This window comes from Onychostruthus taczanowskii, unplaced genomic scaffold (genome assembly GCF_017590055.1).
Source record: "Onychostruthus taczanowskii isolate IOZ18803 unplaced genomic scaffold, ASM1759005v1 scaffold53, whole genome shotgun sequence".
In the NCBI taxonomy this organism is placed as follows: Eukaryota; Metazoa; Chordata; class Aves; order Passeriformes; family Passeridae; genus Onychostruthus; species Onychostruthus taczanowskii.
In genome coordinates, this window is record NW_024502902.1 from 2,422,887 (window position 1) to 2,449,836 (window position 26,950).

Here is a 26,950-nt window from a genome sequence, read left to right on the forward strand (position 1 = left end):
GGCAGTCATTGCCTCGCTTGGGGTAAAGCAGGTGGAGGAGAACATAATCCTCAGCTCCCATCTCACCTGCGTCGCGGACCAATCTCCCAACTGTCATTTTAACTGGAACAAAACCAAATCTCCTTCCCGTCAGTACTTGTGACTGTAGCTGGCAGGACATTTTCCAGAATGCAGAAACTGAAGGGTCATTATGTCCCTCAGCCAGGCTGCTTGTCCAAGCGTGCCTTCTTTCCTTCCTCCCCTGCCCCAGGACACATGGCAGTCCATCCAGCTAGCATGGGGTTGGCAGGATCCTCCTGTGCATGCTCCTTTATGGAAATTTTCAGAACCGAGGAACCATTCCAGGAGATAGATTGTGCAGAAAGTACACAGAGAGAGACGTACACCTTCTTTTTTTTTTTTTTTTTTTTTTTTTTTATTTTTGCAGCCAACCCCTGTAGTTAAAATAATCTCACTTTGTGTGCACAGTGCAAGCTGGTGCTCCAACTTGTGGCCGTCCTCACTGATCTCCTGCTGACCCGAGGCTTAGCTGTCATTCCACACATTGCATTCATAAACATCAGCTCCAGCTTGCGCCAAACACTACCAAGAGACACCAATCAACTGCGGGTCCAACAGCAGACACACTGCCAAGCTGACCTGTACTATAACCCACAGTTTCCCTTGCCATGCAGATCTTTTCTCTTTGATGCATTCCTTCCAACTGATGCCTCTTCTGCAAACAACACGTGCAAAGCTAAAGGAGTTCAGCTGGAAGAGCCAGCGTGCAGCTCCAGATGCTTTGTCCTCAAGCTGCAAAGCCAGCTTCACTCTTACTGCAAACCATCATGGCCTGCTTTGCACCAAGGCAAGAGAGAGAGTGTGTCCAGATGGATGGCCAGACTCAAATTAAATCAACTCTGTGGAAAGACTGGTCCACTTGACAGGCAGTATGAGGTACTGAGAGACCTTAAGCCAGTTCTGCTGCTAAGGAAAAACTGCCCCAGACACACTGGGCTCATTCAGAGAAAAGCAAAGCCTTCCCATCAATCTTTTTGCCATGTTCTGGGTGCGTTTGCAGGGTACATTTAGAGCCGGGGGTTTAGCACTTGCAGATGGTCAGCATGATCCATAGCTCAGGAGCGCTGGTCAGCTCCTCACCAAATCCCCACTCTTGCCTTACTGACAAGCAAAGCCTTTTAGCATCCCTGACTGGCTCAGGCACCTCATCCTACACAGCCTGTTGATGACATAACCTCAAATTATCTTTGTCACTCCCCAGTGTAACCACAGGAGAGATCAAAACATGACATTTCCAGCACTTACAAAGCTTCAACCAGTACAGAGAGCTGTTTTTCATTTTTTCAGTAGCATGGGCATACCAATCCTCATCTTCATACAATGACTTCCCTTAGAATACTCAAACATTAAGTGCCCCTAGTCCTTACCTTCAAGGTACTTCTCAGCTTAAACCTGAGGTAGCCAAAAGAGAGACAAACTCCAGAAAAATACTTGTTGGCCAGAGCCTCACCCTGCTGGAACAGAGCTTTCCAGACTAGGTTTAGAGTACACTCATATAAGAAGAAAAAAAATCTCTTTAAGCTTGCTCCTCACCTCTAGAAGCAATTCCCTTGGGATCCAGGGACTAACACAGACCTCACCTCTTTGCAGTCAGAGAGCAAGACACGGACCAAGTCAGGTCATGAGCATGAAAAAGGAAAGTAAGGGAAGAAAAATGCACCGCCTAAAACACTTCCCAATAGATATTCAGCTAAAACAACCACTGAAAAGAGAGCACAAATGAAACCAGAGATAAGCTCTTTTCCTTGGAGGGGCAGAGGAGCAAATAAGCACACAGGCACTGCGGAGCCACAGTGCTCAGCAGGCTGCCAAAGGGGGCTCAGGTGGCGCTGCCAGGGGATGTGAAGTAGCAAGCTCAGAAATGAAGCCTCATAATTGCAGACCTGACCCCACAGTTGCAGAGGCCTCAAGAAAGAGAGTAGAGCAAAATCCAGAGCATTTACCTTGACACCTAAAAGCTGACACTTCTGGGAAAAGAGTCCAAGCTTTTCTGTCATCCAAAAAGAAGGAGAGACCCAAGCTCTGCAGCAGGCTGCACCTTATGATGGATGCTGTAAGCCCAGCTAAGGTTCACAGATAACAACCAAAAACTCCTCCTCCACAGGCAGTCACATTCAGTACATGCCATCGCAGCATGGTTGGTAGCCACATAATCTGTGACATGAGCAGAAATGCATGCAGGCAAAGGTCCCAGTCAGCAGCCCCCTGCTTCACTGTCTTGCCATTATCCCCTTGCAAGCTTTGGACTGTTAAGCAACCTTGTCTTGCAAAGTGATGACAGGTGTCAGATTATTTCTTAGAGAGGTGTCTCTCTGGAGGATTACTGTCATTCTGTTCTTTTTTGTAATACTGAACATCTAATAAGCAACACCTACTACCACCTGCTACAGTAGTTCATTCACTGATCATCTCATTTTTTCCCCCCATTTATCACTGCAGTGATGACTGCATTCACTTTCAGCAAAGAGTCTATTAAAAACATACAGTGCCAGTTTTTCTTTCAGAATTGCAGGAGCCACCTAACACCAGGGACAAAAGTCAAGTCCATTGCTGTGGCTGCGAGCCACTTGCCTCCATTCTGTAAATATCCTTAAGCTCTTTACACATCTCTAGTGCTAAGTGGGACAGAATAATGCAAAATATTATGTAAAACAGCATTAATGCAACTTCTGGGTAAGACTTAACAGGGCTAATTTCCTCTTGCTGTCACTAGCATGAATCATGATTCTTTCTACTGCAGGCAATGACACGACATTACGTGAAATGAGTGTGAACAGGAGAATCGGTCCCAAAATACACAAAGATAGAGAAATTTAAGGTTATGATTGTAAATTGCCTTGCCCACACACACAAACTTTAATTTGCATTAGTGTGATATGACAGTATCATTCACCCCATAATACACTGTCATTATTGCTCACATTTCCATGGTATCCATTGCTTGATAGGTCCCATGGGACAGATTTTGCAAAACAGCTCCGCTCCCGTTTAGGCAGCAAAATACATGGCTGGGCTTTCGTGATTGTTGTGTACACTGGAGGCTGAGCTTGTTTGAACAGGCAGCAGAATTGTCACAATGGGGGCTGAGAGGTACTAAGCATTTTTTAAAATTCTGGCTCTGCAGGTTCCCCTACAGGAGAAGGGAGAAATAAAGATTCCATCAAAGGTCCTTCTGTGACTGGTTTCTGTAATGTTTTGGTTTGGTTTTTTCCAGGCTTGCTTTACTTTCAGTAACACAAATTCTGAAGTGTTGTTACGGACTCTTGTGATTTTTATCATCAGTCTTTGGATGCATGGCAGAAACCTTCAGGTGGGAAATCTTGCTATGACTTGAAAATCTCAGATTACAGCCAAAAAAAAAAAAGAGAAGTTTTTATTCCCCACTACTATGGGTAGAAAAAAAAGATATGACTCACAGGTACAAAGGTCTGAAAGCCATGGGAAAAATAAACTATTGTAATCTGTGATTGTTTTTCATTTTTCAAATCTCATGCCTTTAAAGCCATCTGAAAAACCTACAAGCCCACAATTAGTGACTTTTGAATACTTGCTAATAATCCTGAAATGAAGTGGACTGGTTCAGAGAAGGAAATATTACTCTTTCCCATGAGTGTGTGATCCTGTGACCACAAAAAATAGAAAATAATCAATGCATCAAACAAAATAAAGCATTGTCAGGTCTCTATTTCCGGCATTTCAGTGTTTCCCAGCTCCTTGCCATGATGCATTAACATTAGCATTAACAAGGGATTATAATTTTTATTATGTTTTGGGGGTTGTCTCCAAAATTTACTTTGATTACCCAGTTAAACATCTGGCAATACACTGCACACTTGTAATCCACATGAAAAACAGCACTGAGATCAGACAAGAAGTAAATAAAACTGGAGCCTGTCTTCAGTGACTGAAGACTTAAATTAAGTACAGGAAAAATTGTTTACTGTGAGTTGTGAGGCACTGGAACACCCAGAGAAATTGTGGATGCCTCATCCTTGGAAGTGTTCAAGGCCAGGCTGCATGGGGCTCTGAGGAGCCTGCTGTAGTGGAAGGTGTCACTGCCCACAGCTGGGGGGTTGGAATGAGATGATCTTTAAGGTCCTTTCCAACCCAAACCACTCCAGGCTTCTATGAGGGCTTCCTCCAGCACTACAAAATGTGGGTCTGGTTACAGACCAGTTGGTTTGTTAACAAGCTGCATTGATTTGCAAACCCATCCAGCATATTTGTGAGATCTTCTTTATGTTGTCCTTGCCTTTGTATCAGTTTTGATTTCCTTCCTGCCACTTCTCTGCATTATCCTACACACAGAGGTGCATCAGGCCTCTGTGTGCTGTGCCTGGCAAACCCTACCACTTGCCTCCTGTGCATTTCTCTTTCTAGCTCCCCTTTTTCTCTCTTCTGGTCTCTATTGATCATCATTCTGCTCTGCTCCCCTTCACACAGTTTCCCTTTATCCTGGGCATGGCCATCTAATTTAGGGCTTGACTAGATAAAGACACTTGATAAAGAGCTGCACATACAGGATAGTGCAGCTCTGAGTACAATTCCATCTGTCCCCCACAGGAAGCTGGCAGCTTCACCTTGAAATACATTTCAGTCACACAGCCTGATCAGGGAGTGATCAGGGCTTTGTGACCTCTTAACTTTTTCGTATGGGTGCTGCCAGAGAACATCACTCCTGTGCCCTTACTAACCTGCTCAGGCTGTGTGTGGATAAATCTGTGTGCATACACATTAGCACATGGTTGAGAGTGTGGTTTGTTTGTCACTGAGGTGTGATAATAAGTATTTACAGAGCACCTCATACAAAGAACTGTGAGTTGGCTAAGTTTAAATATTTGGAAAAATCAACAGTATCTGAGTTTCAGCTATTGCTTCACAAATAAATCTGAGTGGGGGAAAAAATGTACTTCCAAAAGAGTCATTTGGAAGAGTACACTTTTGAAAGGGGATCAGTTTTGGAAGGGAAGAAGCAAGTCCTCTTGCAAAAACACTGAAGCATCTGAAGCAAAGACCCCATGGGGGGCACTTAGAAGAGGAATTTCATAATCCGTTTGCATTTCCAACTGCTAGGGCAGGACTGTGCCTGTCAAATGTGCTTGGTTTTTGTCTGATCTAGCTGTAAATGAGACTGTTTTACAGCCTCATATATCTCAGTCAGAAGCTCATTTCACACACGCTCATCAGTGAAATTAGTTCTTCAAAAACACATTTAGAGAAGTAAATGTCATCACTTTTCCCCCATGCCAAGTGCGGGGTTCGTAGCCAGCTCACTCTGATTTCGGCACTGCTACAGTACCAAGCACAGGTACCTTGGTGTGGAATACAGATTTAAAGCAGGCATTTGCAGGTTAAACATCTGCTTTTCCCATTTCAGCACTCAGATGGTTCAGATTATTTTTATTTTGGGGCTTTGGTCTAGTGAGAGGAGTGCAGAGCTAGGAGTTAGGAGATGTCAGTTGTATTCCTGAGTCTGCTGGTGACACTCACTGGGTCCCACTAACCTGGTGTGAAACATAAGAAAGACTAAAAATAACAAGCCATGGTTTATATCTTTGAGATTCATAGAGGAAAAGGAGAGAACTCCAGTCTGTTTGGACCCATGGAGCTACTATAATTACAATCATTAAAAAAGAAAAATGGAACTAGATCAAGATTTTTTACACACAGCACTTGTACTAGGAAAAAAACCTGCTGTTTGATTGAAATAAAAACACTGCAGTAGTCATTAAAACATTTAGCAAAAAGAAAAGGAGGACAAGAAGAGAGGAAAGCATTCTTATACTAGAATGGTATGATTAAGGATTTCTGATTTTTTAGACTTTTCTGTCAGGAGTCAGTATAGGAAAAAATATTAAATGGAAAAAAACATCTAAAATTAGGCAGCATAAAGCTATTAAAAAGGATGGGAAAAGATTATTTTTGTTCTGACTGAAAAAAACCCCACATATAGAAAAAGCAGAACTTTCCACAAATCTGAAATTTTATTTCCTGCACATGAAATAATAAGAATATAATGTTATTTTTCTAATACCTATAACTCCACATAAATATTACTGCATTTACAGACAGAGTATTAGCACATATGTATACTTTCTACTCTGTAAAATTGCTTTGCAACAGATTCCTCCACTTGCATATAGTGCACCCAGCTGAAGAAATCTGCTTCCAAATGATGAATCAGCTACCAAATTGTAAGTGGAAACTGGAAGACATCACACATAATGCAAGGGCTCTTCTTTGCATAAGGCCAATGTGACAAGAAAGAGTAAAATGAAGAAACATTTCCTTCGTCAATGTCAAAAAAACTTAATAAAAGAAGAGCACAAAATTCAAATTATCAGAAATTATCACAGATTCACTGCTCAAAAGCAGGCAAAAACAAAACCAGCCTCCCCCCCAAACCTTATGCCTTGCCTTGAGAAGAAGCAACAAATAAAAAGCCAGCACAAAGAGCAATATTTCACCCAGCAACCTGCAACACAATCACAAAAGGATAACAACAAATGGATGTGGAATTTCACCCCAAGACCAGGACACAGACATGGCCAGAGCAGAAGGCAGCTACCTCTGACAGAGACCTGGAGGGTATTTTTTTACTCTTTACACTGATTCAGTGACTTGCAGGGCTTGTCACACCAACTCATTGCCATGGAATTGAATCCTGTGGCAATAGGACCAGACCAATCTCTGATTTTTCATTTCCTGCATTTTCAAACATGACCCCAAAAGGCAGAGTTGCTGGGGTTGTAGTCAGGAACGCCAGAATAAGAGGGACTGTTAATGAAGGTGTGATACCTATTACAAGACCAGGGTGCTTCATGTTTTCTCTAGCATGCTCCACACATGGCATGAGAATGGAGGAATGATCGGGCAGGGCAGAGCCCCAGACTGCTTCAGACAGGAAACCTGAAATGGTCAGTAGCACATCCTGCTGAGAAGTGTAAGAAATGCAGTCAATTGCTGATCACTGGTAGCTAAAGATCAGCTCTAGCTCCAAAGGAGGTTTGAAATCCAGAAGTGTCTCCATGTGAGTCCTCACACAATGGTTTGATTTAGAAGGGACATTGAAGATCATCTACTTCCAACCTCCCTGCCATGGACAAGAACACCTTCCACGAGTCCAGTCCCCCAAAGCCCCATTCAAACTGACCTTGAACACTTCCAAGGATGGGAAAATCCTATTGGAAAATCCCATTTTACTTCCTTTACTTGCACAGTGCCACTTCACTTGGCAGCAAGTTTTACAGCCTAACTACAAACTGGGTAGAAACTGTCATTCTCAATGGACATTTACCACCTTTTGGTTACACTGGTTGTCCCTTTCTTCTTCTGTCATGATTCAGAGAGGCTTTACATCCTTACATACATCCTTTGTACCATAGATAACGAGTAAATATAATTTGACAGCTCTTTGTGGGATATTGTTTCAAAGCCTCAGGAGTGTCACTGTGAGGAAGGGCTTTCAGTAGTTTCATGTTGCAAATGAGCACACACGTAAGCAGAAGTTAGACACATCCAATTTGGGAATTTGGGCATTTAAGCTTCAGCCTTGCCCACCTGCTAAGAATATAAAATAAATTTAACATTTTCCTCTGCCATGTTGCTACTGTTTTCTTAGAAATTCCTTCTGAATTTCCTCTCTTCTAATTTTCTGTTACTGCCTTTTTCCTTCATGTAGTACAAAATTTCTATCAGACTTCTCCAGAAATTTCTCATGTAAGTATGTGGACCTTTCAAATACTGGCAGATTAGTAGAGTTCTTTGGGCACTAAATAATCTGCCTGACAGATCACTTGAGCACTCTTCCACTCATATTCTAATCAGTCAGGTTCCTAATCATTTTATCCATTCTCCTGATAATAAACTGCCATTATTCAGTCCACATAGCCAGACTCCCCTGTGGAAGTCAGTCCCTACCTGGAAGGGATCATGTTGAAGCCTTTGAAATGCCTAAGGTGAAGTCTGAGCCCCACTGTCCCACCACAGCCTTTTGAACTTGGCTGAATATCAGCCTTTGGGATTAAACACCCCCACTCCTTGCCTCTCCCCAGACATCTCACACTCACAGCCACGACCTCAATCTCCCTCTGCCTCCTGCTGTCCTATTTCCCACTTTCCTTGGTAGCACCTGCAGCTTGGTATCATCAGTACATCTCACTAATAGACTTTCCTCTTGCTTCAGATTAGTAATGAAGAACTTTAAAAAGACATTAAAAAAAGATTTGTGGCCAAAGGTCCCATTAATTATGTTTGTTGTAGCCCACTATGCACCTTCTTCTAATGCAGCTCATTCCCATTTATCACAAACCTTTGTTTACAGCCTCTTTGCTAGTTTTCAGCCCTCAAGTCAATGCTTCCTCTCCCAGGGAATCCAGTTTCTTTTCTTTTTTTTTTATTTTTTTGTTTTAATTAATGGCAGGATGTCTTTCTTCCAAAACACTCTCTGCATATAACCACAGATTTATGTAGCAAGAAAAATAAACATAAAGGTTTAACCACAGAGTGGAAATTAAAACAGCATCAATTTCATACAGGTACAGTTCTATACTGATGAAAAGAGCAAACAGGCAGTGTCAGGGCAGGGACAGCCAGGAAAAATTCAATGGCATCTGCTCTGCAAAGGTCAGGAAAGATGATGGAAAGCATCTCCAGTGCCTCTGCATGGATGGAGCAGGTCAGTTTTGACGTGGCTCACACTGTTCTTCCCTGGGGCATCTTTGGCTGTTCCAGGAGATAAATAGGACTAATAGAAAGCCTTAAGTTTCTGCCAGGCAAACTCTCTTCCTGGCAGAAGAAGATTTAATTGCTTTGTCCAGCAATTAAAATGGCAGACACCTGTAAGAGTTAATGTCATTCCAGATGTTTCCATTTGCCTCCCTGATAACAGGGATCAGTCTCTCCAAGCAGCCTTTGAGCACAAACTCATGGCATGCCTGATGAACTGGGGAGAAAAGGAGGCTGCACAACGTGAGGATGGTGCTGCTCTCCCATCGTTGCCCATATCTTCCTGGAAGGGGTGAGTCTGCCATGCACAGCCTCCAGGCCACCCCCTCACAGAAAGGTGATGCCTTAAGTTTTAGCTTTCATACTTTCTACCTTCTGTACTGCCTTAGTGTGTAACTCTGAACTTCATATAAAGTGTTAGCAAGTTCTCTTTCCAGGGCAGTCAGACAAAGCAATCCTTTTCCAGCCTGGGAACCAAGGACACTGTTGCAGCTTTGGGCCCAAAAAGTGTAAACAACAGCAAACTGAGGGGAGCAGTCTGGGAGGATGGGACTTCATAACCTGAAGCTGTAATTGGACAATTAACCCCAATATATAAATGGACCAAAACTTATAAAAGTGTGAAAACTCGTGACTGGGTATCCATCTTGGGTGGAGCCATGGCCAGGCTCTTGTACTGCCCAAGGAGTATCTTTTTGAAGGCCTTTTAATAAATACCTACTTTGTTCCTTTAACACCATCTAGCCTCTGTTCTAGGTAGCCTCTCAAGGCATCAACCCCAGGATCAGGGCTGGTTCCCAGTCCTCTCCTCTCTGGAGAAGGGCCAGAGAGAGTGAGACAGACTGAGGGGTTGTTTTCCTGACCATGAATAGCCAAAAGCATCTCCTGAACCTCATCTTTATCATCCCATGATGGACCTGTCACATTCCTGGCTGTTCTCTCAGGGCCCCAACCAGTGGCTTTTTTGTCTGGTCCCCTTCTGCCATGCTGGGCACACAGGACTGTGCCTCAGTTTTTCTTTTAAACCTTTCAGCACCTTCTGTTCAAGGCTATTGCTCAAAGATAAAAGTACATCCAGGAAGAGGGACAAGATCCTCTTATAGAAAGGCTTTGCATGAAGCCAGAGCCTCTGAAATCCACCTCCACTGCATGTTCAAGAAATAGGTGACATCATGAAAATTACTTTGGCACAAGGGAAAACACATGATGCAGATAAAGAGGACAACTGTGCAAACTTTCTCAGGTCTGGAAAAGAAAAAGGAGCATCTGAGTTTGAGAGAAGGATTAGGAGAGCTCTGGCAAGGTCCTAGCCACTGCAGACAGCCTAATCAGGGAGATTATGGAGAGCAGCAAAGAGACTTCCTGCCATTCTGTAAGACTGAAAAAGCTGCAGAAGAAATGCCTAAAGTCTCCCAGGGCTGACACATCTGGGCTGGGCACAGTCCTGGCAGCCCCAGGCCTGGCTCATACACACACAGCAGCTCACAAAGGGGATAGCTGGCAGAAAAGAGAGAACACAAAGCACAAGGTGAGGAGGAAAAAAAAAAATGAGTTGGTGCTACATGCCCCTAACCTGTACTGCACGAAAATTTTTCAGATGAGAGGATCTGGAAGGTCTTGTGAAAGCCTGAGCAAACTAATTCTCCCTGATTCCTGAAGCTCATCCTTCTCCAGACCTCACACACAGGCCTTTTTGAGGCTACAGACATCGTTAAACCTGTGATGTCTTTCAGTAAGAGAAAGAAAAAACCCATTTACTGCTTATGGTTCACCTTCAGTTCCTGAAGTTCCATCAACACGACCATGCACGAGGGATGACCAGGGCAGATACGCTGGGAGACTGTTATTTTCCTGCCCATCCAACAACACCTCTGGGCCCTGGGATGAGAAGAAGCCTGCACCCCCCCCCACAGAAGCCTCTATTCACCGTGTACCTGCTAAGACACACCAGCACAGGCAGCCTTACTGATCATGTCCTCCCCACAAGCGGAGCTGAGAGGGGTGAGAGGGAAGCGCGACTTACTGGGCACGCGGTTGATTGCTTTCAGGGGCCTCAGGACACGGACAGTACGGATTGCAGACAAGTTAATGTTTTGGAGATCCAGGGAGTACTCCACCATCCTGCAGGAGGGGAAAGAGAGGGGGAGAGAGAGAGAAAAAAAGAGAGAAAAAGAAAGTTTAAAAAAATCCAGAATTTTTGCTTGAGCCTCAGGTTTATCATTTCTTCATTGAAGAGTTCCTGGAAGTTATGGGGATGAAGCCTGAGCTTCATCCTGGCACTCCTGGCCAGGGCAGATGTGTGGGGTGGCTGCTGCACACAAGGCCAGCAGGACAGGAGCCGTGTGGCCAGTTTTGTTGGGAGTTACCTGCAGCACAGAGGGGTGCTCCCTGTGTTCCCCTCATCTCCCACTGCAGGGTGTGTGTCTCGGGAGGCAGCTTCAGCTAAACCTGCTTTATCTCACACAGAAATAAACCCTCTCACTTAAAGCACTAACTGCTTTCATTAGGTGGAAAGACTTCCCCCGTGGCTGTGAATCACTCCTTTTTGACACCAACCAAAAGGAGAAAAGCCTAATTTTAGGACATATGCTAGACCTTAGCTCTCCTAACCCAACAACGTGCTGTAAATAACCTCAAAGTGCAAAGAGGTGTGACTCATGCATTGGCTTCACTGCAAGAGCAGCAGGTGCAGGTGACAGAAAGTGACCTGGCCCAGCAATCCTTAGCCCACGTTCTCTCCTCGCCCACTATGGCAAATGTCCTGTCTCTTTAAAAGCACGGCGGGAAATTATTATTTTGAGAATTTGATAATTGCAATGATATAATGATATCATGATAATCGTGGCCAGAAATTTCCACCTGCGGACCTCAAATAATTTTTCAGGAACATGTTTTCATGAACAGAGATGCATGAGGCCCCCAGGAAGACATGGACCATTGTCACCAGCTTGCCTTGGGTAACTCTGGTCTGCACATGGGATCAAGAGGGTGACAAAGTTGGCAGGTGAAATAGCAGCAGAGTCAGGACAGGAACTGCTTCTACTGAATCTCTTCTCAGACATGAATAACGTAATTACAAAAAGTTCCCTTTTCCTTGGCCTTTTAACAAAACGCAGGAGACAGGAAGGGATTGGGGGGACAGTTTTTTGTAACTGCACCCTTTCTCAGAACAAAAACAGAAAGACCCACAAGTCAGCCAAAAGTTTACCCAAATTGCCCTGACCAGGAATCACTGAGAATTAAATGAGAGCTAAAGCGAGAGGGAAATGGGGTACAGCCAGTCTGTAAAAAATAATCAGGGAGAGGCATTGAGTGAAATGGAGCAGTGGACTGATCCTTCTACAGATCACCACCCTCCATTCAAGAGGACCTTGAAGAGCTAATGCCTGGTTATCTGTCTACACCTTTCACAAAGGGGACTTGTCAGAGTGATAGATTTTCAAACACGATGGGGTAAACCTGTCGAAGTGTTGTGATTATCCTCTCTCGTGCTCTCTTTCTTTCTCTCCCTCATTCCTTTCAGTCTGTTCTCTCCTGCACTTTTAGGGTAATTGCATGAAATAATTCTTCCTCTGAAATGCAGTGGCATTCATTTACCTCCCTGGAGCTGTCAGTTCCACATATACCAAGTGCAGAAGGAGAGACAAGGGATTTCATGCAGATAATCAAAATATTCCCACGCCCAAAAAAAGCCCCGACCCCAAACCAAGCAGAAATGTTCAACCAGCCTACAGAAAGAATTAGTGATAGACAGAAGCTTAGGATGCAGCCAGATGGAATTGGCAAGCAGGTACTAAAGGAGGAAAAACACACAGAGATAAAAATGCGTGGAGATGACAACAGGACATCCCTGTGTGGTGCAGAGGCACACAGTGAAAGGGCCTTGAGTAAGCACTGACCAACCTTGCCCCAAATAAAGCAAGATTGTCTCATCAGCACGTTGTTGCTTCAGAATTAGACAGACCTGCTGAAACTTTGGAATTACAGTTACAGGCAAAGCACACTACAGAGCTGTACTGCTCCCAGGACATGAGCTAGCAGCTCTTCACAGAGAGCTGACACACAGAAGCAGCTTCCAGGCTGAAGGAACCCCCAAGTTGCAGTCTGGTGTGGGGTATGTATATGCACAGAAACATGAAGGCCTCAAGCTTGGTGAACTCCCACTGAACTTCCTTTCCTCTCCCCTAAAATCACTTATCTCCTAAGAGAACTGAGTTGCCTCTGAGGGGAAAAAAAAGAAAAAAAAAATTGAGCAGTAGCAGAACAACCTGAAACAAGAGTCAAATGCCAAGTAAGCTGTTGGCCCAAAATACGTCTAATTTCAGAAAGTATTTTTTTCTGAACTGCGAAGAGCCAAATGAGAAGTCCTGAATAATACTCAGAGAAACCGAGCCAGGGGAAAAGCACAGAGCTAGGGGTGACATGAAATGGAGGTGACATCTTCTCTTGGCCTTAACCATGCAAAATTAATATAAAAATGTTTTCAAACCATTTGGGTTTTGTCCTCTTGTGGCTACAGCATGTGAGTAACTGTAACCCTGAACATCACTGCCTTCTCCTAGCTGGAATGAGTCTGCCCCTATATAGTACAGTTCCTGTGTCACTAGAAAATTATCAGTCATCAAGTAGTGCCTGTGAGTCCTTTCAGCACAAGACAAATGCTGCCTTAACTCAACCCTGTGGTTCAGACAGCAGCAAGCCAGCCTCCCGCAGCCCTCAGTGGCCAGAGTCACAGATTTACTGCCATTGTGTTCCAGTGTAGCCAGATAAAAAAGCTGAACAGACAATCACACTGCCAGGGAAAACAGCAGGCTGTTCCCAAGGATGGGTTAGAAAAGGGCAAACAGTGAATCTTTTAGAAAGCAACTTGTAACAAAAATGAACTCAGCCCTAGGAGGCTCCAGCTCGATTAACAGACCCCTTCTGCCTACAGTTCTTCCTGAGGCCTCCTGGTCTTGGCTGTAATAGCAGAGAAATCCAGGATGCCTAAATCCCTGCAGATGAGATACACTATTGTAGTCATGCAGATTGTATCCAAACAACTTCGATGCAATTCCAGTGTAATTTTGCATTAGGACTGCTCATTTTTGCCTTTTTGTTTCTAGTGATCACTTCAGCATCAGCTTATGTTCATTCCTCTCTTTGTGCAATGGTAGCTTGCCCACACAATGCAGGTGACCAAGGTGCAGTGAAACTCCACTGATTATCAAAACCCCACCCATCTTCTGTGCAGGCAAAACTGATAAAATCCAAATGTTGTCTCCATTCTCTAATGAAATAGGATCTCTAAGTGACTCTGCTGGAGTCTCCAGGCATCTGCAGCATTTCAGGGGTTGCTAGCCCAGCTCTTCTTGTTATTATCATTCTCCAGCCAGCCCTGGAAACCCTGGACACTCAACTAGGTTTGGGCTGAACCCCATCTCCTAATGCCATACGTGGGGGTGACATCAGGTTGACACAGAGTTAAAGGGACTCATTGCAAGCAGTGATCAGACAGAAGCTGCCAGCAGGTTGATTTCAGGAGGCTCACATGTCCTGTGTCTAGAGACCTTGTGGTGGTGGGTCAGGTGTACTGTGCTCTTGTTAAGCTGGGTTTTGGATCCTTATCACATCAGCAACCTGCAGAACCCTGCATAAGGCTGTGCTGGGTGTGAGTCCTTCCCCTCTGTCATGAGGGAACAGGGTGATATGCATCTCTTCTGAGGGAAACAGCAGCTCATTTCTGGCATCACTGAACTATTTTCTGGCCTCTTGTGTGAATGAGTGAATAGAAGGACAGGTTGAGAAGCTTAAACTATGCTAAATAAGACAAACTTCTCATCTGTGATGGAATTTGAGCGCTGAGCTGTCATGGTAATTGAATATTTACAGTAATTCTTCTTCCTTTGCTAGAGGTTTTCTTTTTCAAAACCTTCCACTTGAAACTCTTGTGGAAGGAGAGGGGATTGGCACAGGCAGTGTCCTCACACCACACAGCTCAAGACTGATGCATGTTGGGAATGTTGTCAGGGTGGGAAAAGGGACAGGGGCACTGCCTGCATGCATGGGGCTCATCCTGCAGAAGCAGGGAGATGCCTGGCAGGGAACACATCTCTGCTTGAGCTCTGCCTCCCTCCCCCCTCTCAAGGCATCCCACCTGCTCCCTGCCTCTTTACATCCCTCTGACGCATGCCTGCCTGCAACATTTCTACCTCTCATTTCAATTTTCTTCTTAATTCCCACTTTTTCCATTTGCCCCTTGACTTTCCTCCGCATTTTTCCATTTAGGTAAATCTGCTCAGCTGAACACACAAAGGACCTGGAGTTAAACAGAGGAACTGCAGGGGAACAAGTGAGCAATTTGTTAGCACGCTGACCCTGTCCAGAATGTGCCTGATCTGTGTCCCTCTGTCCCGTTTCACGCCGCTGGGGCAGACAGCGAGTGCACAGGGACACGGGGGCATGGAAACCCTCAATGCTTGAGGCCTCAACAACACCAGGACGGCTTCATCAGCTGCAGCTTGGCACTTCTTTGGTCCTGTGCACCTGTGAGCTCCAGAGCAGGCCTGGATCTGCCTTGGCACTCGGGAGGAGCAGCACTCGCTGTCCAGCAGCAGGAATGCAGGGCCAGCGTGCTCTGTGCCAGGCACAGGAGAGCAGACTGACCAGCAGGAGGGAGAATAAAGCAAAGCCTATCTAAAATAGACATAGTGACAATACAAAAGCCACCTAAGGAGTCCAGAAAATTCAGACTTTGTTTGCTGCACGTGTGACCCGAGATAATATACTTAAGCAATGCCCGGCTAGCTGCTACCTAGCAGTCCCATTCAATGAAATCCATTAGTAAAGCAGTTCAAACATTACCATTTACCTCTTCATATTTACATCTCTTTATACCTTTATTAAACACTTATTAGCTTTCCTAATCTTGGCTCCTGAACTTCTGTTTACTGAAAATTAACAGCCAAGAAATGATATGTAAAACCTATTCTGAAATAATTCACGAAAAATACCGAGGCAGTATTTTTCTTATGACACAAAGCCAGTATGTTTTTGTCAAATTCAAAAGCTGCCTAATTCCCCTTCTCTGATAGAAGTTTTCAATTGAAATCTAATTAACTGCAGACTAATCAATTCATGTTTTTGTCAAATAAATTTAGGTTTGGCACTGAAGCCAAAAACTTCATGGCTGTGACTTTCTAGCTGTAATTTCAGACTTGCTATGGGTCTCTATGGGAAATGAAGCTTTTTCTGCCTGTGAACTTCCATTTGATCCCTACATCTATGAGCACCTGATATGACCAGGGCAGAAGACTTTGATTGGTCTCTGCTCTGAATTCCTTCAGCTTCTCAGCTGTGTGAGGGGTCAAAGACTAGTGTGTACCTATACCATGGCTAGATGGGATTTAATCAATGTCTTCTATGTACAGGAAGATATTTCTGTCTTTGGCTCCTTGATCTGGCAATCACATTTTGCAAATTGGAATTTCTACCACTTTGAAGATCTAGAACATAGGAGTCCATAGGAAAAACGTATGACCATCAGTTTTCCCTGACTGAAATTTTATTCAGGTATCTATGCCAAAGGCTGTGTAGCTATGATATTATGAAAATCCTTTGCTGGGATTTTTCCTCTTCTGAGAAGCTGAGGAGCCTCAGAAGAGAAATGTAAACAATTACTATCTGCTGCTGTGGAATGCAACAGGTGCATCTGTGATTGGTCCATGTGGATTGTTTTCGATTGATGACCAGTCACAGCCACCTGTGCCAAAGCTGTAAGGAGTCGCAGGATTTTTGTTATTCTATTCTGTTCTGTTCTTGTTGTAGCCTTCTGATCTCTCTGTTCTTTTAGTATAGTCTTAATGTAGTATTTTAATATAATATTTAACATAATAAATCAGCCTTCTGAAATGGAGTCAAGCCTCGTGTCTCAACACACGGAGAGTCCTCAACAAGGCTGGAGCTGACATCTCTCCATTTACTAAAATGTCTAGCCCCTGACACATGAGCTCAAATCTTCCACCTGGAGTTTGTGGGGTGGTGGGAGACTGATTTACCCCTAAATTCTTCCACTTCACTCATACATACCAGGACGAGAAGGTGGTCTCACTGCCTCTGCTCTGGCTCCAAAGACTGTGGCTATAGAACAAAGAAGGAGCAAAGCTGGAATTTGCACTGGACAATGAACTCCAGTGGTCCCATATCTCCCCTCTTACATTATTGATCCACCCTAGGGGAAGGAAGTTAAAAAAGGCACATGCATCACTAGATCCACACAGCCCTGGTCCTCTGTGGCCAGAGGTGTAGCCATGGGCAGGGAACGTGGAGAACAGGGCTGGCCAGGCTGCCCAAGACTCCATCAGCTGAATCTGTGCTGTGGAAAGGAAAAGCAGGCAGTAAATCCACTTACTGGGGTCCACAACTGCCTGGATAGTGGGGACCACCAGCACTGGAGTAACAGCAATGAGGCAGGAGGAAGAGTGGCAGGAAAAAGAGCACACAGATAAAGGTCTAGAGCATGGGGCACATGGTGCATTCTAGATTCCTCCTGTCACCCCTTGCTAAGGCTGGACATACCTGAGCTTGTACATGAAGAGAGCTGGAAGATGAATCTAATCTCTTGTGAATCCCTTTGGGCACATTAGAAGCAGGGCCAGGAGATTTTGGTGGGGCCTGACCAGACACTGGGCAAGAGCAAAGGGCTACTGCTTCCTCTCAGAGTCTGCAGCCACAGGATGCACACAAACCAGCTGATGCGCCCATGCTCCTTGCCAGACCAGCAGGGCTCTCAAGCCAGGACCTATTTTTTTAAGATTTTTGCCCTGTGCCCCCACCATTTTGATCTGTAACTGGAGCCACATCCTTATTTTCCCCAAAGGTCCAGCAGGCTATGGCAAGACTCTTCATTAAGACTCTTTCATTATTTGGACCCGATCTTTTGCTGTGTGGACATTGTGGTGCAGGAGGCATAGGGCTGCCAGGCAGATCCCAGCACCAACCTTCCTATCAGCTCTCTTGGGATAGATATATCTATATAGACATATCTATATAGATGTAGATACCTGAAGAACAAACTGCATTTGCACCCATTTTGCACAGTTTGGTGCCTCTGGGGCCAGGCTTCAACATGCACCCTAAAGAGATGATCCAAAATCCTTTCAACATCTACCACAGAAAAAGTGGAATAACACAGTAGGCCTCCAAATTGCTCTGCAAAACACAGTGTACTAAGCTAAGTAGTCCTGCTTATCTCTTTTAAATTTAGAGCTCATTATGCCGCAAAAAGACAACTCTCTGCTGACAGGAAAACTGAAACACAGAAGTAAAAAAAAAAAACAGCCTTGCTAGTAAAACAAGAAATGCAAAAATTACACTATTTTTCCCCATTTATAAAGTATAATAATAATAAAGAGTCTATAATTCTGTTAGCAAAAAGACATTTCCTCAGGGAGTTATAGATCAATTACTAATTACACAGTCAGTTCCTGAGCTGTGATGCTTTGTATTCTTAAAAAAATAACCTGCAACTCTCCCCCCTCCAGTACAAAATATTCTTTTTACTTTTTTTTAATATTGCTGTGCAAGCAAAAGCCGCTGAAAGCTTCCAGAGCCTGTGAGACTGGTCCCTTGCTGCCTGGAATGTGATTATTTCACACCCTGGAACACTCAGATTTCTCTCCAAACTGTGTACTAAGAGAAAATGTCAGAGTTTCTTAATAGTTTCAGAGACATGGTACGAAAAGACATAAGCAGGTTTTCACACTGTGATAAGAAAGCCAGAAGGACTCGCCAAGCTCAGATGACTGAATGCAAGTGATGGGGCCTCGCTTTTAAAAACCAAGAGTCAGAACACAGGCTGAGCTCTGTGTTTCACTGCTTAGGGGGGGAAAAAAAAAAAAAGGAAAAGAAAAAAGAATGCTTGTATTTTGGTCCTATAAGCCTGTTGGTTTTACCTTTTTTGGGGCTTTGTGTTTTGCTTTAACATTCACATGGTAGGGAATTAGCTTTCAGGAAGGCAAAAAATCAGAGCCAATAATTGAGAACTACCCGTTACGCAGGCAGGGTAGCGCTGCCTCCTTGTTTTGATTCTTCTCTGGTGTGATTCATTTCGTTTTGATGACTGCTTTCATTTCAATATGTTGCACATCTAGGGATAGCTTTACTGGGAGAAAGCAAATGAAATAATTAGTATCATTAAGGAGGGAAAAGCGAGTGCATGTTTGAGGGGAGGGCTGTGCTGCTGCTATTTCTACCTTTGGTTAAGATCCTATTTAGCCTGCTGCTTGCTGGTTTCCATCTTTTTCTGATCACTACTTGAAACACCTAATTGCTATATTTATTACAGTTTTCTTTGACTTGCCATAATTTTATAGAGACTTCTATTTGGCATCGAACATTAGCTAACTAGGATTTTCCGAGCATTCTGCTGTTTACCCTGCTGCTAATAAGTATTTAATGATCTGAGATTTTAAAGTCATAACTATGCAAATTCTGGCCAGGTCCCTGAAGGACTGCAGTTAATTAAAAGCAAAGAAAAAGCAGAACATTGGCAACACTTCCCCATCTTGTGAGATTAAGGCCAGTTGGTGTGTTTCGGGCTAAGAGGCATCTTCCCAGTGTGGAAGGGCACCACGCAGTGATGGATTTGTTTCCTGGAAACAGGTGGACATTTCAGAATGGGGGGTCGGTACCTGACATCCTTCAGAGAGCTGCCAGTTCCCTTTCCTAGGCTGAAATTTAGAGGGATGGATTTGGGGCCATGAGTGCTTTCCAGGTAAGGAAAAAGTTGATGTTCACAGTGGTGCTGCACATGTCTGAAAAGAGCTTGGATGGATGAATTTGGGAGGAATCATCACTCCAGGTTTTTGGAAAGGATGCCATATCTAGAGAATTATGAGGAACAGAACTCAAGGACAGTTGAGAACTATCAGAAAGAAAACATAAAAGTAATATCTCAGTTAATAGAAATACTTTCCAGACTCCCAGTGTGGAAGCTGCATAAAGCACTCCTGAAGAAGCAACTAGCCAAAATGGACGCAGAGTGAGAAGATGTGTTCTGCTCAGCTTAAGGGTCTATCAGGCTTGTCTGAAAAGGGATCTTCAGCTGTGCAAAACCCTCTCCCCAAAGGCTGCATAACTACTCAGAAAGGAAAGGGTGCTTTGGAAAAGAAATGGAGCTCCAGGAGAGCTGTGCTGCCATACTATAGGTGAAATTAAAAATCAAACATAGGAAGGCGCTCAGACTTCAAAGACAGAATTTACCCATGATGATGTGTTTAAAAACTAATTGTTTTTCTTATCAGGAGAGATATACCACATACTATAGGCTTGGATTTATATCCCTTTCTGAAGAAGTTGGACAATAAATATTCAGCTGAACTCACTGGTGGCCAACAGGCAAAAAGGTGATGGAGGAATCTGGTGACAAAGTGCGGCTTGGCCAGCCACCTAGAGCATGAGACTGGAAGAGAGCTGGGCTAATCCTGTGCAGAAATATTAACTAGCATTTAATTAGAAGAAAAATTAGGTTTTAGAGAACTGGAAGACCAGTCAGAAGATTAAATAAAAGACCAAAGGGGAAAGTGATAAAACTAGGAAAAGAGTTAATTCGTACAGAACCTCCATGTCAAGAACAAAACTAATCAAGGCACTAAAAGATGCAAAGAGGAGAAAAATAGTGTTGCCTATATACCAGTGCCAGGGGCCTGAGTAATAAAGAGAATAAGAATTGTTCATTTTATGAGCAGAATGCCTAAGTGGCATTAGGAAGGCCTGGTGGGGAAATCTGCATGAAAGGAATATTAAAATCAAGAATTTTAACCTAGTCGGGAGGCTCAAGTGGACAGAAAGAGAAGGGGAGTAACACACTGTCAGAAGTAACATTTTCTAGTACAGAGTCAGTGACAAAATACTTATGGATTAATTTTCTGCCATACAGAGAATTCCTCCTGGCTAGAGAAATGGGCTGACAGGAACCTCACGAAATTCAACAGATGAATGCAAGGTCCTGCATTTGGGCTGGACTGATGGACAGTGGTGCTGCTGCAAAGGAGCTGCCAGTCCTGGGGACAGGTCCACACAGGGAAGGACAGTGACACACCAAGCTGCACCAGTCAGATTGCAGCAGGTAGGTCAGGGAGGGATTACTTTGCACTCAGTAGACCATGTCTAAAACAGCACATTCACTTTTGGCCCTCCAATGAAAGGTGTCAATAAATTGAAGCAAGTTCAGTGGAGGCTCACCAGAGTGCTCAAGGTTGGAGCATTTGTCCTGTGAGGAGAGGCTGAAGGATGGGGCTTGTTCAGTTTGGAGAGGAGATGGTTTTGGTGGGACCTAACAGCAGCTCCTTGGTACCTACAAGGCAGTGAGATTTAAGCCAGAATCTTCACAGTACCATATGGCAGGAGAAGAACAAGGCACAACAAATTTAACCACAAAGAGGAAAGGGAGGTTCAGGCTTGTTACAGAGATACATCAGCAGTGGGGCTGGGATGGTGAGAGATGGTGCCATCTCGGGCCGTGGTGGTTGTCAAGACTTGACTGGACAACTCTAACTTGAGTTTGATGTTGACCCTCCTTTGAACAAGATTGGAGTGGAAACTCTACAAGGCCCTTTCCAACCCTGATTCTCTATGATCCTGTGGATGTGATTAGGTATGTCCAGATCACACCAGAATACAGGCTGACTAGCTCTCTTGATAAAAACACTCCCAATTCACCTCTAAGGATTAAATTTGAGCAATGCCTTGGGGGTACCTAAATCCCCTTGGAAGTTCCCAGACTTACAAATCACAAAAAATTGTATTCAAGAATGGAAGACAGAGATTTTCTATCAAGTTCTTTGAAAAAAAATTGCAGAATTTGATTGCATGTGGTATGTCCAACTCATGTAAGGTCATCAACAGTACCAGATATATCTGGTGGATTTGAGAGGCCATATTCCTGGATTTGAAAGCACACAGAAACAGCCATAGAATCATAAAATCATTTAGATTGGAAAACACTTTTAAGATCATTGAGTCCAATTCAACCTAGCCAAGTCTACCATGAAACCATGTCCTTAAGCACCAGTCACATCTACAAGTCTTTTAAATGTGTCAAACTAGTCAGACTTCAATTCATGAGCTGTGGAGTACAGTCAAGTGGTGTTTAAGAATATTTATCAGGTATCCAAGAAGCTTCAGGAGAGACAAGAAAGGTGAACAGGCTAACAAGATAGTACAACATGAGTGAAAGCAAAAGCAGCAACGTAATAGCAGGAAAGGGGAAGATGATACTCATGAATATAAATTAGATGGACTTGTAGAAAATTTGTGAGAACTGAAAGAGCATATAAAATGGTATAAGTTTTAGAACCAGAAAACAGAATTGTCATTAGCAGTGTAAAAAAGGCAGAAAACATCAGTTAAAATAAAAGTCCTCTGGGGAAGGTCAGATGATGTAAGTGCACCATTGATCCTAATGAGCTAATTTCAGATCCAGCTGTGATCAAGTATTTCAGGCTGTGCCTAAATAGGGATTTTCTAAGATAAGCAAGTCTGGACAATTTGTATGCAAGAGTTTTAAAAGAGACGGCCAGAAAAGATCTGGACCAGTACTGATAATTTTTGGTTAGACTCAGAAAACTGGGAAAGCGTCCAAGGGTCAAAGGAATTCTAATGTTGTGCCAGTACACAGTGATTTCAGTGACAGGACTGATGCTGGTGACAGTACAGTGATGAAATTGTCAATATGCATCTTGGCTAGATTATGGTTAAAAAGTGGATAACAAAATTAACCATACCCAATACAAGTGTAAGGAAAAATAGACATCATCAAACTAATGTGTTATCATCTTTTATGAGATTACAAGTCTGGTTCACACAAGTAATTAGGTTGATATGGCTGGAATGATGTATAATCATCATGACATACATTAGCTGGAGAAAAACTGTCTAAGTAATAAACCTCACACGCAACACTAAATGGGGATTCATTTGTGAGCAGATGTACTTCTGTAATGCACAATTCTTGCCACTCTGTTCTTTATTTATTTATCACAACCTGACGGAAAACTAAAAAAGTCACTGATGGATTTTGCAGTTGAGGCGTATTTTTGGAAGAACAGAAAAGAAATGAAGATGACAAGTCAGGGATAGAACAGCATGAACTGCTTTGGAAACGCAAATAATATGTATTCCAGTATTGCAGTGTGAAAAAAATGGAACCAACATACATCTGTGAAAAAAGTTTACTGTTCCTACTAATAGGAAGGGGTTTTCTCTCTTCAGAAGAGGAGACAGGAAAAAAAAAACCCAACAAATCAAGCTTGGAGACAATTAAGAAATCAGCTGAATTAATTGATTGTGAGGTGCTATGATTGAATGGACAGGCTACTGCAATACCTGGCTATAGGAAACGGGAAATTTCAGGCAGGAATAGTAAGACAATATTGCAACCAATGATACTGAACCAGACTGAAGCACTGACAGAATGCTCTGTCTTATTCTGAAATGCACCACTTTTAAATGCTGTTTAAGAACATCCCAAGAATATCTCAAAATGCCAAAATATCCAAAATGACGTTCCTCACACCAAAGGTAAGGGCACGAGAAATTTGACCCCAGTTTGAGATCTGCATGGCAAACTCCACTGTAATGATGGAGAGAGGTAAAGACAGCATTCTGTGAAAGACAGACCCTCTCCTCAGTCAATGGAATTCAAACAACAAGTAGTTAGAGAAAGATTTTGGGCATATTTTGGGGGATACACGTGTAATCACAATCAAACACTGACACCCCCCCCCCCACACACACACATAGTGAAGTCCTCTGCCCCTTAATTTACCTGACCTGTCTCAGGGATGCCACAGAAGAGGACAAAGAGAGACAGAATTCCCACCACAGATGGTTAATTACAGCACTTGGATCATGAGAGGCAGAACAAACTCTCCCTACAGGGAATTCATGCCTCTAAGGTTAGGGAGACCCTCAGGTCAGGTGTATAAAGGGATGGTATCTCCATTCCTAGAGGGACAGTGGCATCATCTCCAGCCACATGTCACTGCAACTGTTTGACAGAATAGAATGAGCAGGGGCAATTGTTCACTCTTGCATTGCTAGAGAACTGCCTGGCTTAGAAAGTTGATTAGTATGAGCCCAGAAACAAGCGACTCTCCCCTTAAATTCACACACATACAGACTCTGGCTGACATTTCCAATCTGATTAGCTATCTCATTATCTCAACTTTCAAACCATCACAGGCTCTCAACTTGAGGAAGCTGCCCTCTGAGGCTGCCTCAGTTCAAGCTCTCCAAACACACCCATCACTGTGGGAAACAAATGACGACAGACAAGACCTAATCACGGAGGGAAGGGAAGAGGGACTCCCACCAGGACAGCTGGTGGTGACGAGCACAGTCTGCTTGAGACGTCTGGGAGCTTGCAACCTCCTGTCACCAGCAAGCAGTTGGGAATGGGAGCATCAACAAGCTGAATCCACAGCCCTGGCTGTTTGTGCACACAAGGGGCGTTGACACTCTTCAAACCAAATTGCTTCATCTGATTTTTGGAGGTCTGAGGGGAACACTGAGGGAGAACATTAACTTATAACTGTTGTTTTGGGTTTTTTCCTAACCTTCTCAGAAAAAAACAAAAAAAAACATTTTGAAGGTGGTTAGGGGAGGGAGTGTTTGAGAGGGGAGAAAATTCTGGTGATGTCAGCTCCTATTGCCATGGAAACTGAACATTTTTAGTGACAATGGAGTCTTCCTCCTTGAGCTGCTGGGTTGCAGGGGCAAGCAGGGCAAGGGCACACGAGGGAATTCAGCTAACTAAAACTATAGCTTCTGGCTTTCCAAGGAAGTGAGGAAATAACTACATATGATTGCCTGAATAGATGGTTTATGTAACCAGAACCCCGTCTGGGGCCATAGCAGCCGACACTCATTACACTCTTTGAAATGTGCTGTTGTGCAGCGAACCAGGTGAAGGCATTTCAGCTTCCCAGGAATGCCCCCCAGCACAGGCCCTGCCCACACCTCACTTTTCCATGCTACAGTCTATTCTTTGCGACCTTTGCTACCTTGCTGGTGTTTATTTGGAAAGGGAGAAGGAAGGAGAAAGGGCCAGGAAGTACAGTCCATATTCCTGAAACTGAGAGAAGCTGCACGGACTCTAGGCTGGGCATTGCTCCCCAACATCAGGGGTGTTTCCTCAGGAGCCAGGTTTATGACCTCCCTTACAGAAAACAAGAATCCAGGATGACGAAAAGGAGAAGGCTCTTAGAGAAAATTGATTAGCCTCTGATCAGGACCTAGCTCCCTGGCATGGAGAAAATGTGCAAGACCTAATGCTAGGTGGCCTCCCTAAGTCAATGCTAAGGCAGCACCTGGACAACATGGCTTCAGTAAGCTGAAGCCATGACCCAGATGTGGAATCAATAAGGATAAAGGTTGGAGCTTACATTTGAGGTTAAGCAAAAGCCTACAGAATTTAAGGAAAAGTTAAAGCCTTGGATTTGATTTAAACTGTGCAGACAATTTTAATGAATTTCAAAGAATAATGAATTAATAACCACAAGCTTTTATAACTCGAAATACATTATATAGTCATTAGTTCTATATAACTAAATGGAAAATCTTTCTTTAGCAGAAGTCCTTTGAGATCAGATATTCTAATGAGATTACTATCATTTCATTCTGACACCTTATGAGGACAATTGAATAGAAATCAGGAAACAAATTTCTTTCAGTTTTGGACCTGAAATAAAAAGAATCCTCTACACAGATTATTTCATATCTAAGGGGTTGATTCAAAGTCTCCATGGCATTAAAAGAAGTTCAGATATGAGCTTTTTTTTTCCTGGTACTGCTATCAGATGCACAAAAGACTGTCTCTCCTCAAATTCCTGCCAGCAATGGTGACAGAAGGAAATATGTAAGGGAGTTTGCTCCCTTCTTGCCTAGGTAGTGTGGATTTCACTTGTTTTCTGCATGAAGTATTTGAGCTCTCCCTTCCATTTAGTATTGCCCCACCATCTCTTCAGACAGCACCATTCACATACCATGCTTGCAGGGACCCCAGGCAGACAAGACCCCCAGTTCCCAAGCCTTTTTACCTCGTGCTGGTTTTCCTGTGCCCACCTGGAGCAGAGTCTTTCTCCTGGCACACTGCAGGACGTCACCCGCACTTAGGAGCACCATGGGCTCCAACATCCCCTTTTCAAACCTACCCAGCTTCTCCTTCCTCAGAGGCTGCTGTGCTAGGGTCTTTGCTTTCCCTGCATCCACTCTCCAGCAATTTAGCCACCAGGAGCTCAGGCTAGAACACACAATGATCTGGCTTTCCTCAGCACCAAGTCTCAGGGGCTTTAACTGGCACTTCTTGTGTCGGACCATTTAAAATCAGATGTTAAGCACACCAGAATCAGCCACAAGAATGGTCTTCCCATCTCACACACATTGTGTTAATTTAGAAAAGCCTACACTTTTCATCTGCCTGTCCTCTTTCATGCACAACCTGGCTGAGAATCAGACTTCAAATTTTTACAGCTGCACCAAGTTTGAAAATCTCTGCTCCTCCCAGAAGCAAACAATTATCTGCTCCTCCAGAGGGAATGACTTTCAAGTCTAGCTGTAGAAGAACTCTGTCAAAAGCAAATATAAAGACAGTGCTGCTCCACACCAGGGGGAAAACTGCAAAGTGAGCTCAAACTCACTGCTAGCTCAGTCAGTAATACATGCACTTCCAGGCAACAGTGGAACTGGTAATTCCTAGCTAAAGAAAAATAAAATTGAGGGCTTCTATCTGAAAAGATTTTTACTTTTTTTTTCTGTGAGAAGAACAATACATCATATTTATTTCTGAATTTTTTTATCATAAGTCAGTCTAATTGAAAATTAGAATTCTGAGGGAAAAAAAAGCACATCCCACTGGTATCAGAAATGGACATTTTGCTGTGATTTAACAGGCAAATTCTGGTAGACTTTCCACTTGATGCATGCAGAGGGGAAAATCAAAGCTTCACCATAGCAACTTTGTTGTAAAAAACCCTCAAATGTCAACTTGTCCCAATAGTACTGCGGGTAATGCTGGTGCAATACAAAAACAAAAAGCCCTGAATAAAAAACCTACATCCCTACCCTTGAAACACTGCTGCCAGAAACACAAATGCTAACTTTAATTTGGTTCTGGTAAAGGATA

General features: G+C 43.6%; 1 protein-coding gene across 1 annotated transcript in view; it reads right to left on the reverse strand.

The window, feature by feature from the left end:
* Nucleotides 1-26,950, reverse strand: part of CACNA1I (calcium voltage-gated channel subunit alpha1 I) — a 154,490-nt gene that overhangs the window by 54,668 nt on the left and 72,872 nt on the right. Inside the window, exon 5 of the mRNA XM_041416693.1 lies at nucleotides 10,811-10,908. Within this exon, the coding sequence (XP_041272627.1) occupies nucleotides 10,811-10,908 (98 nt within the window). The remainder of the gene's footprint in view (nucleotides 1-10,810; nucleotides 10,909-26,950) is intronic.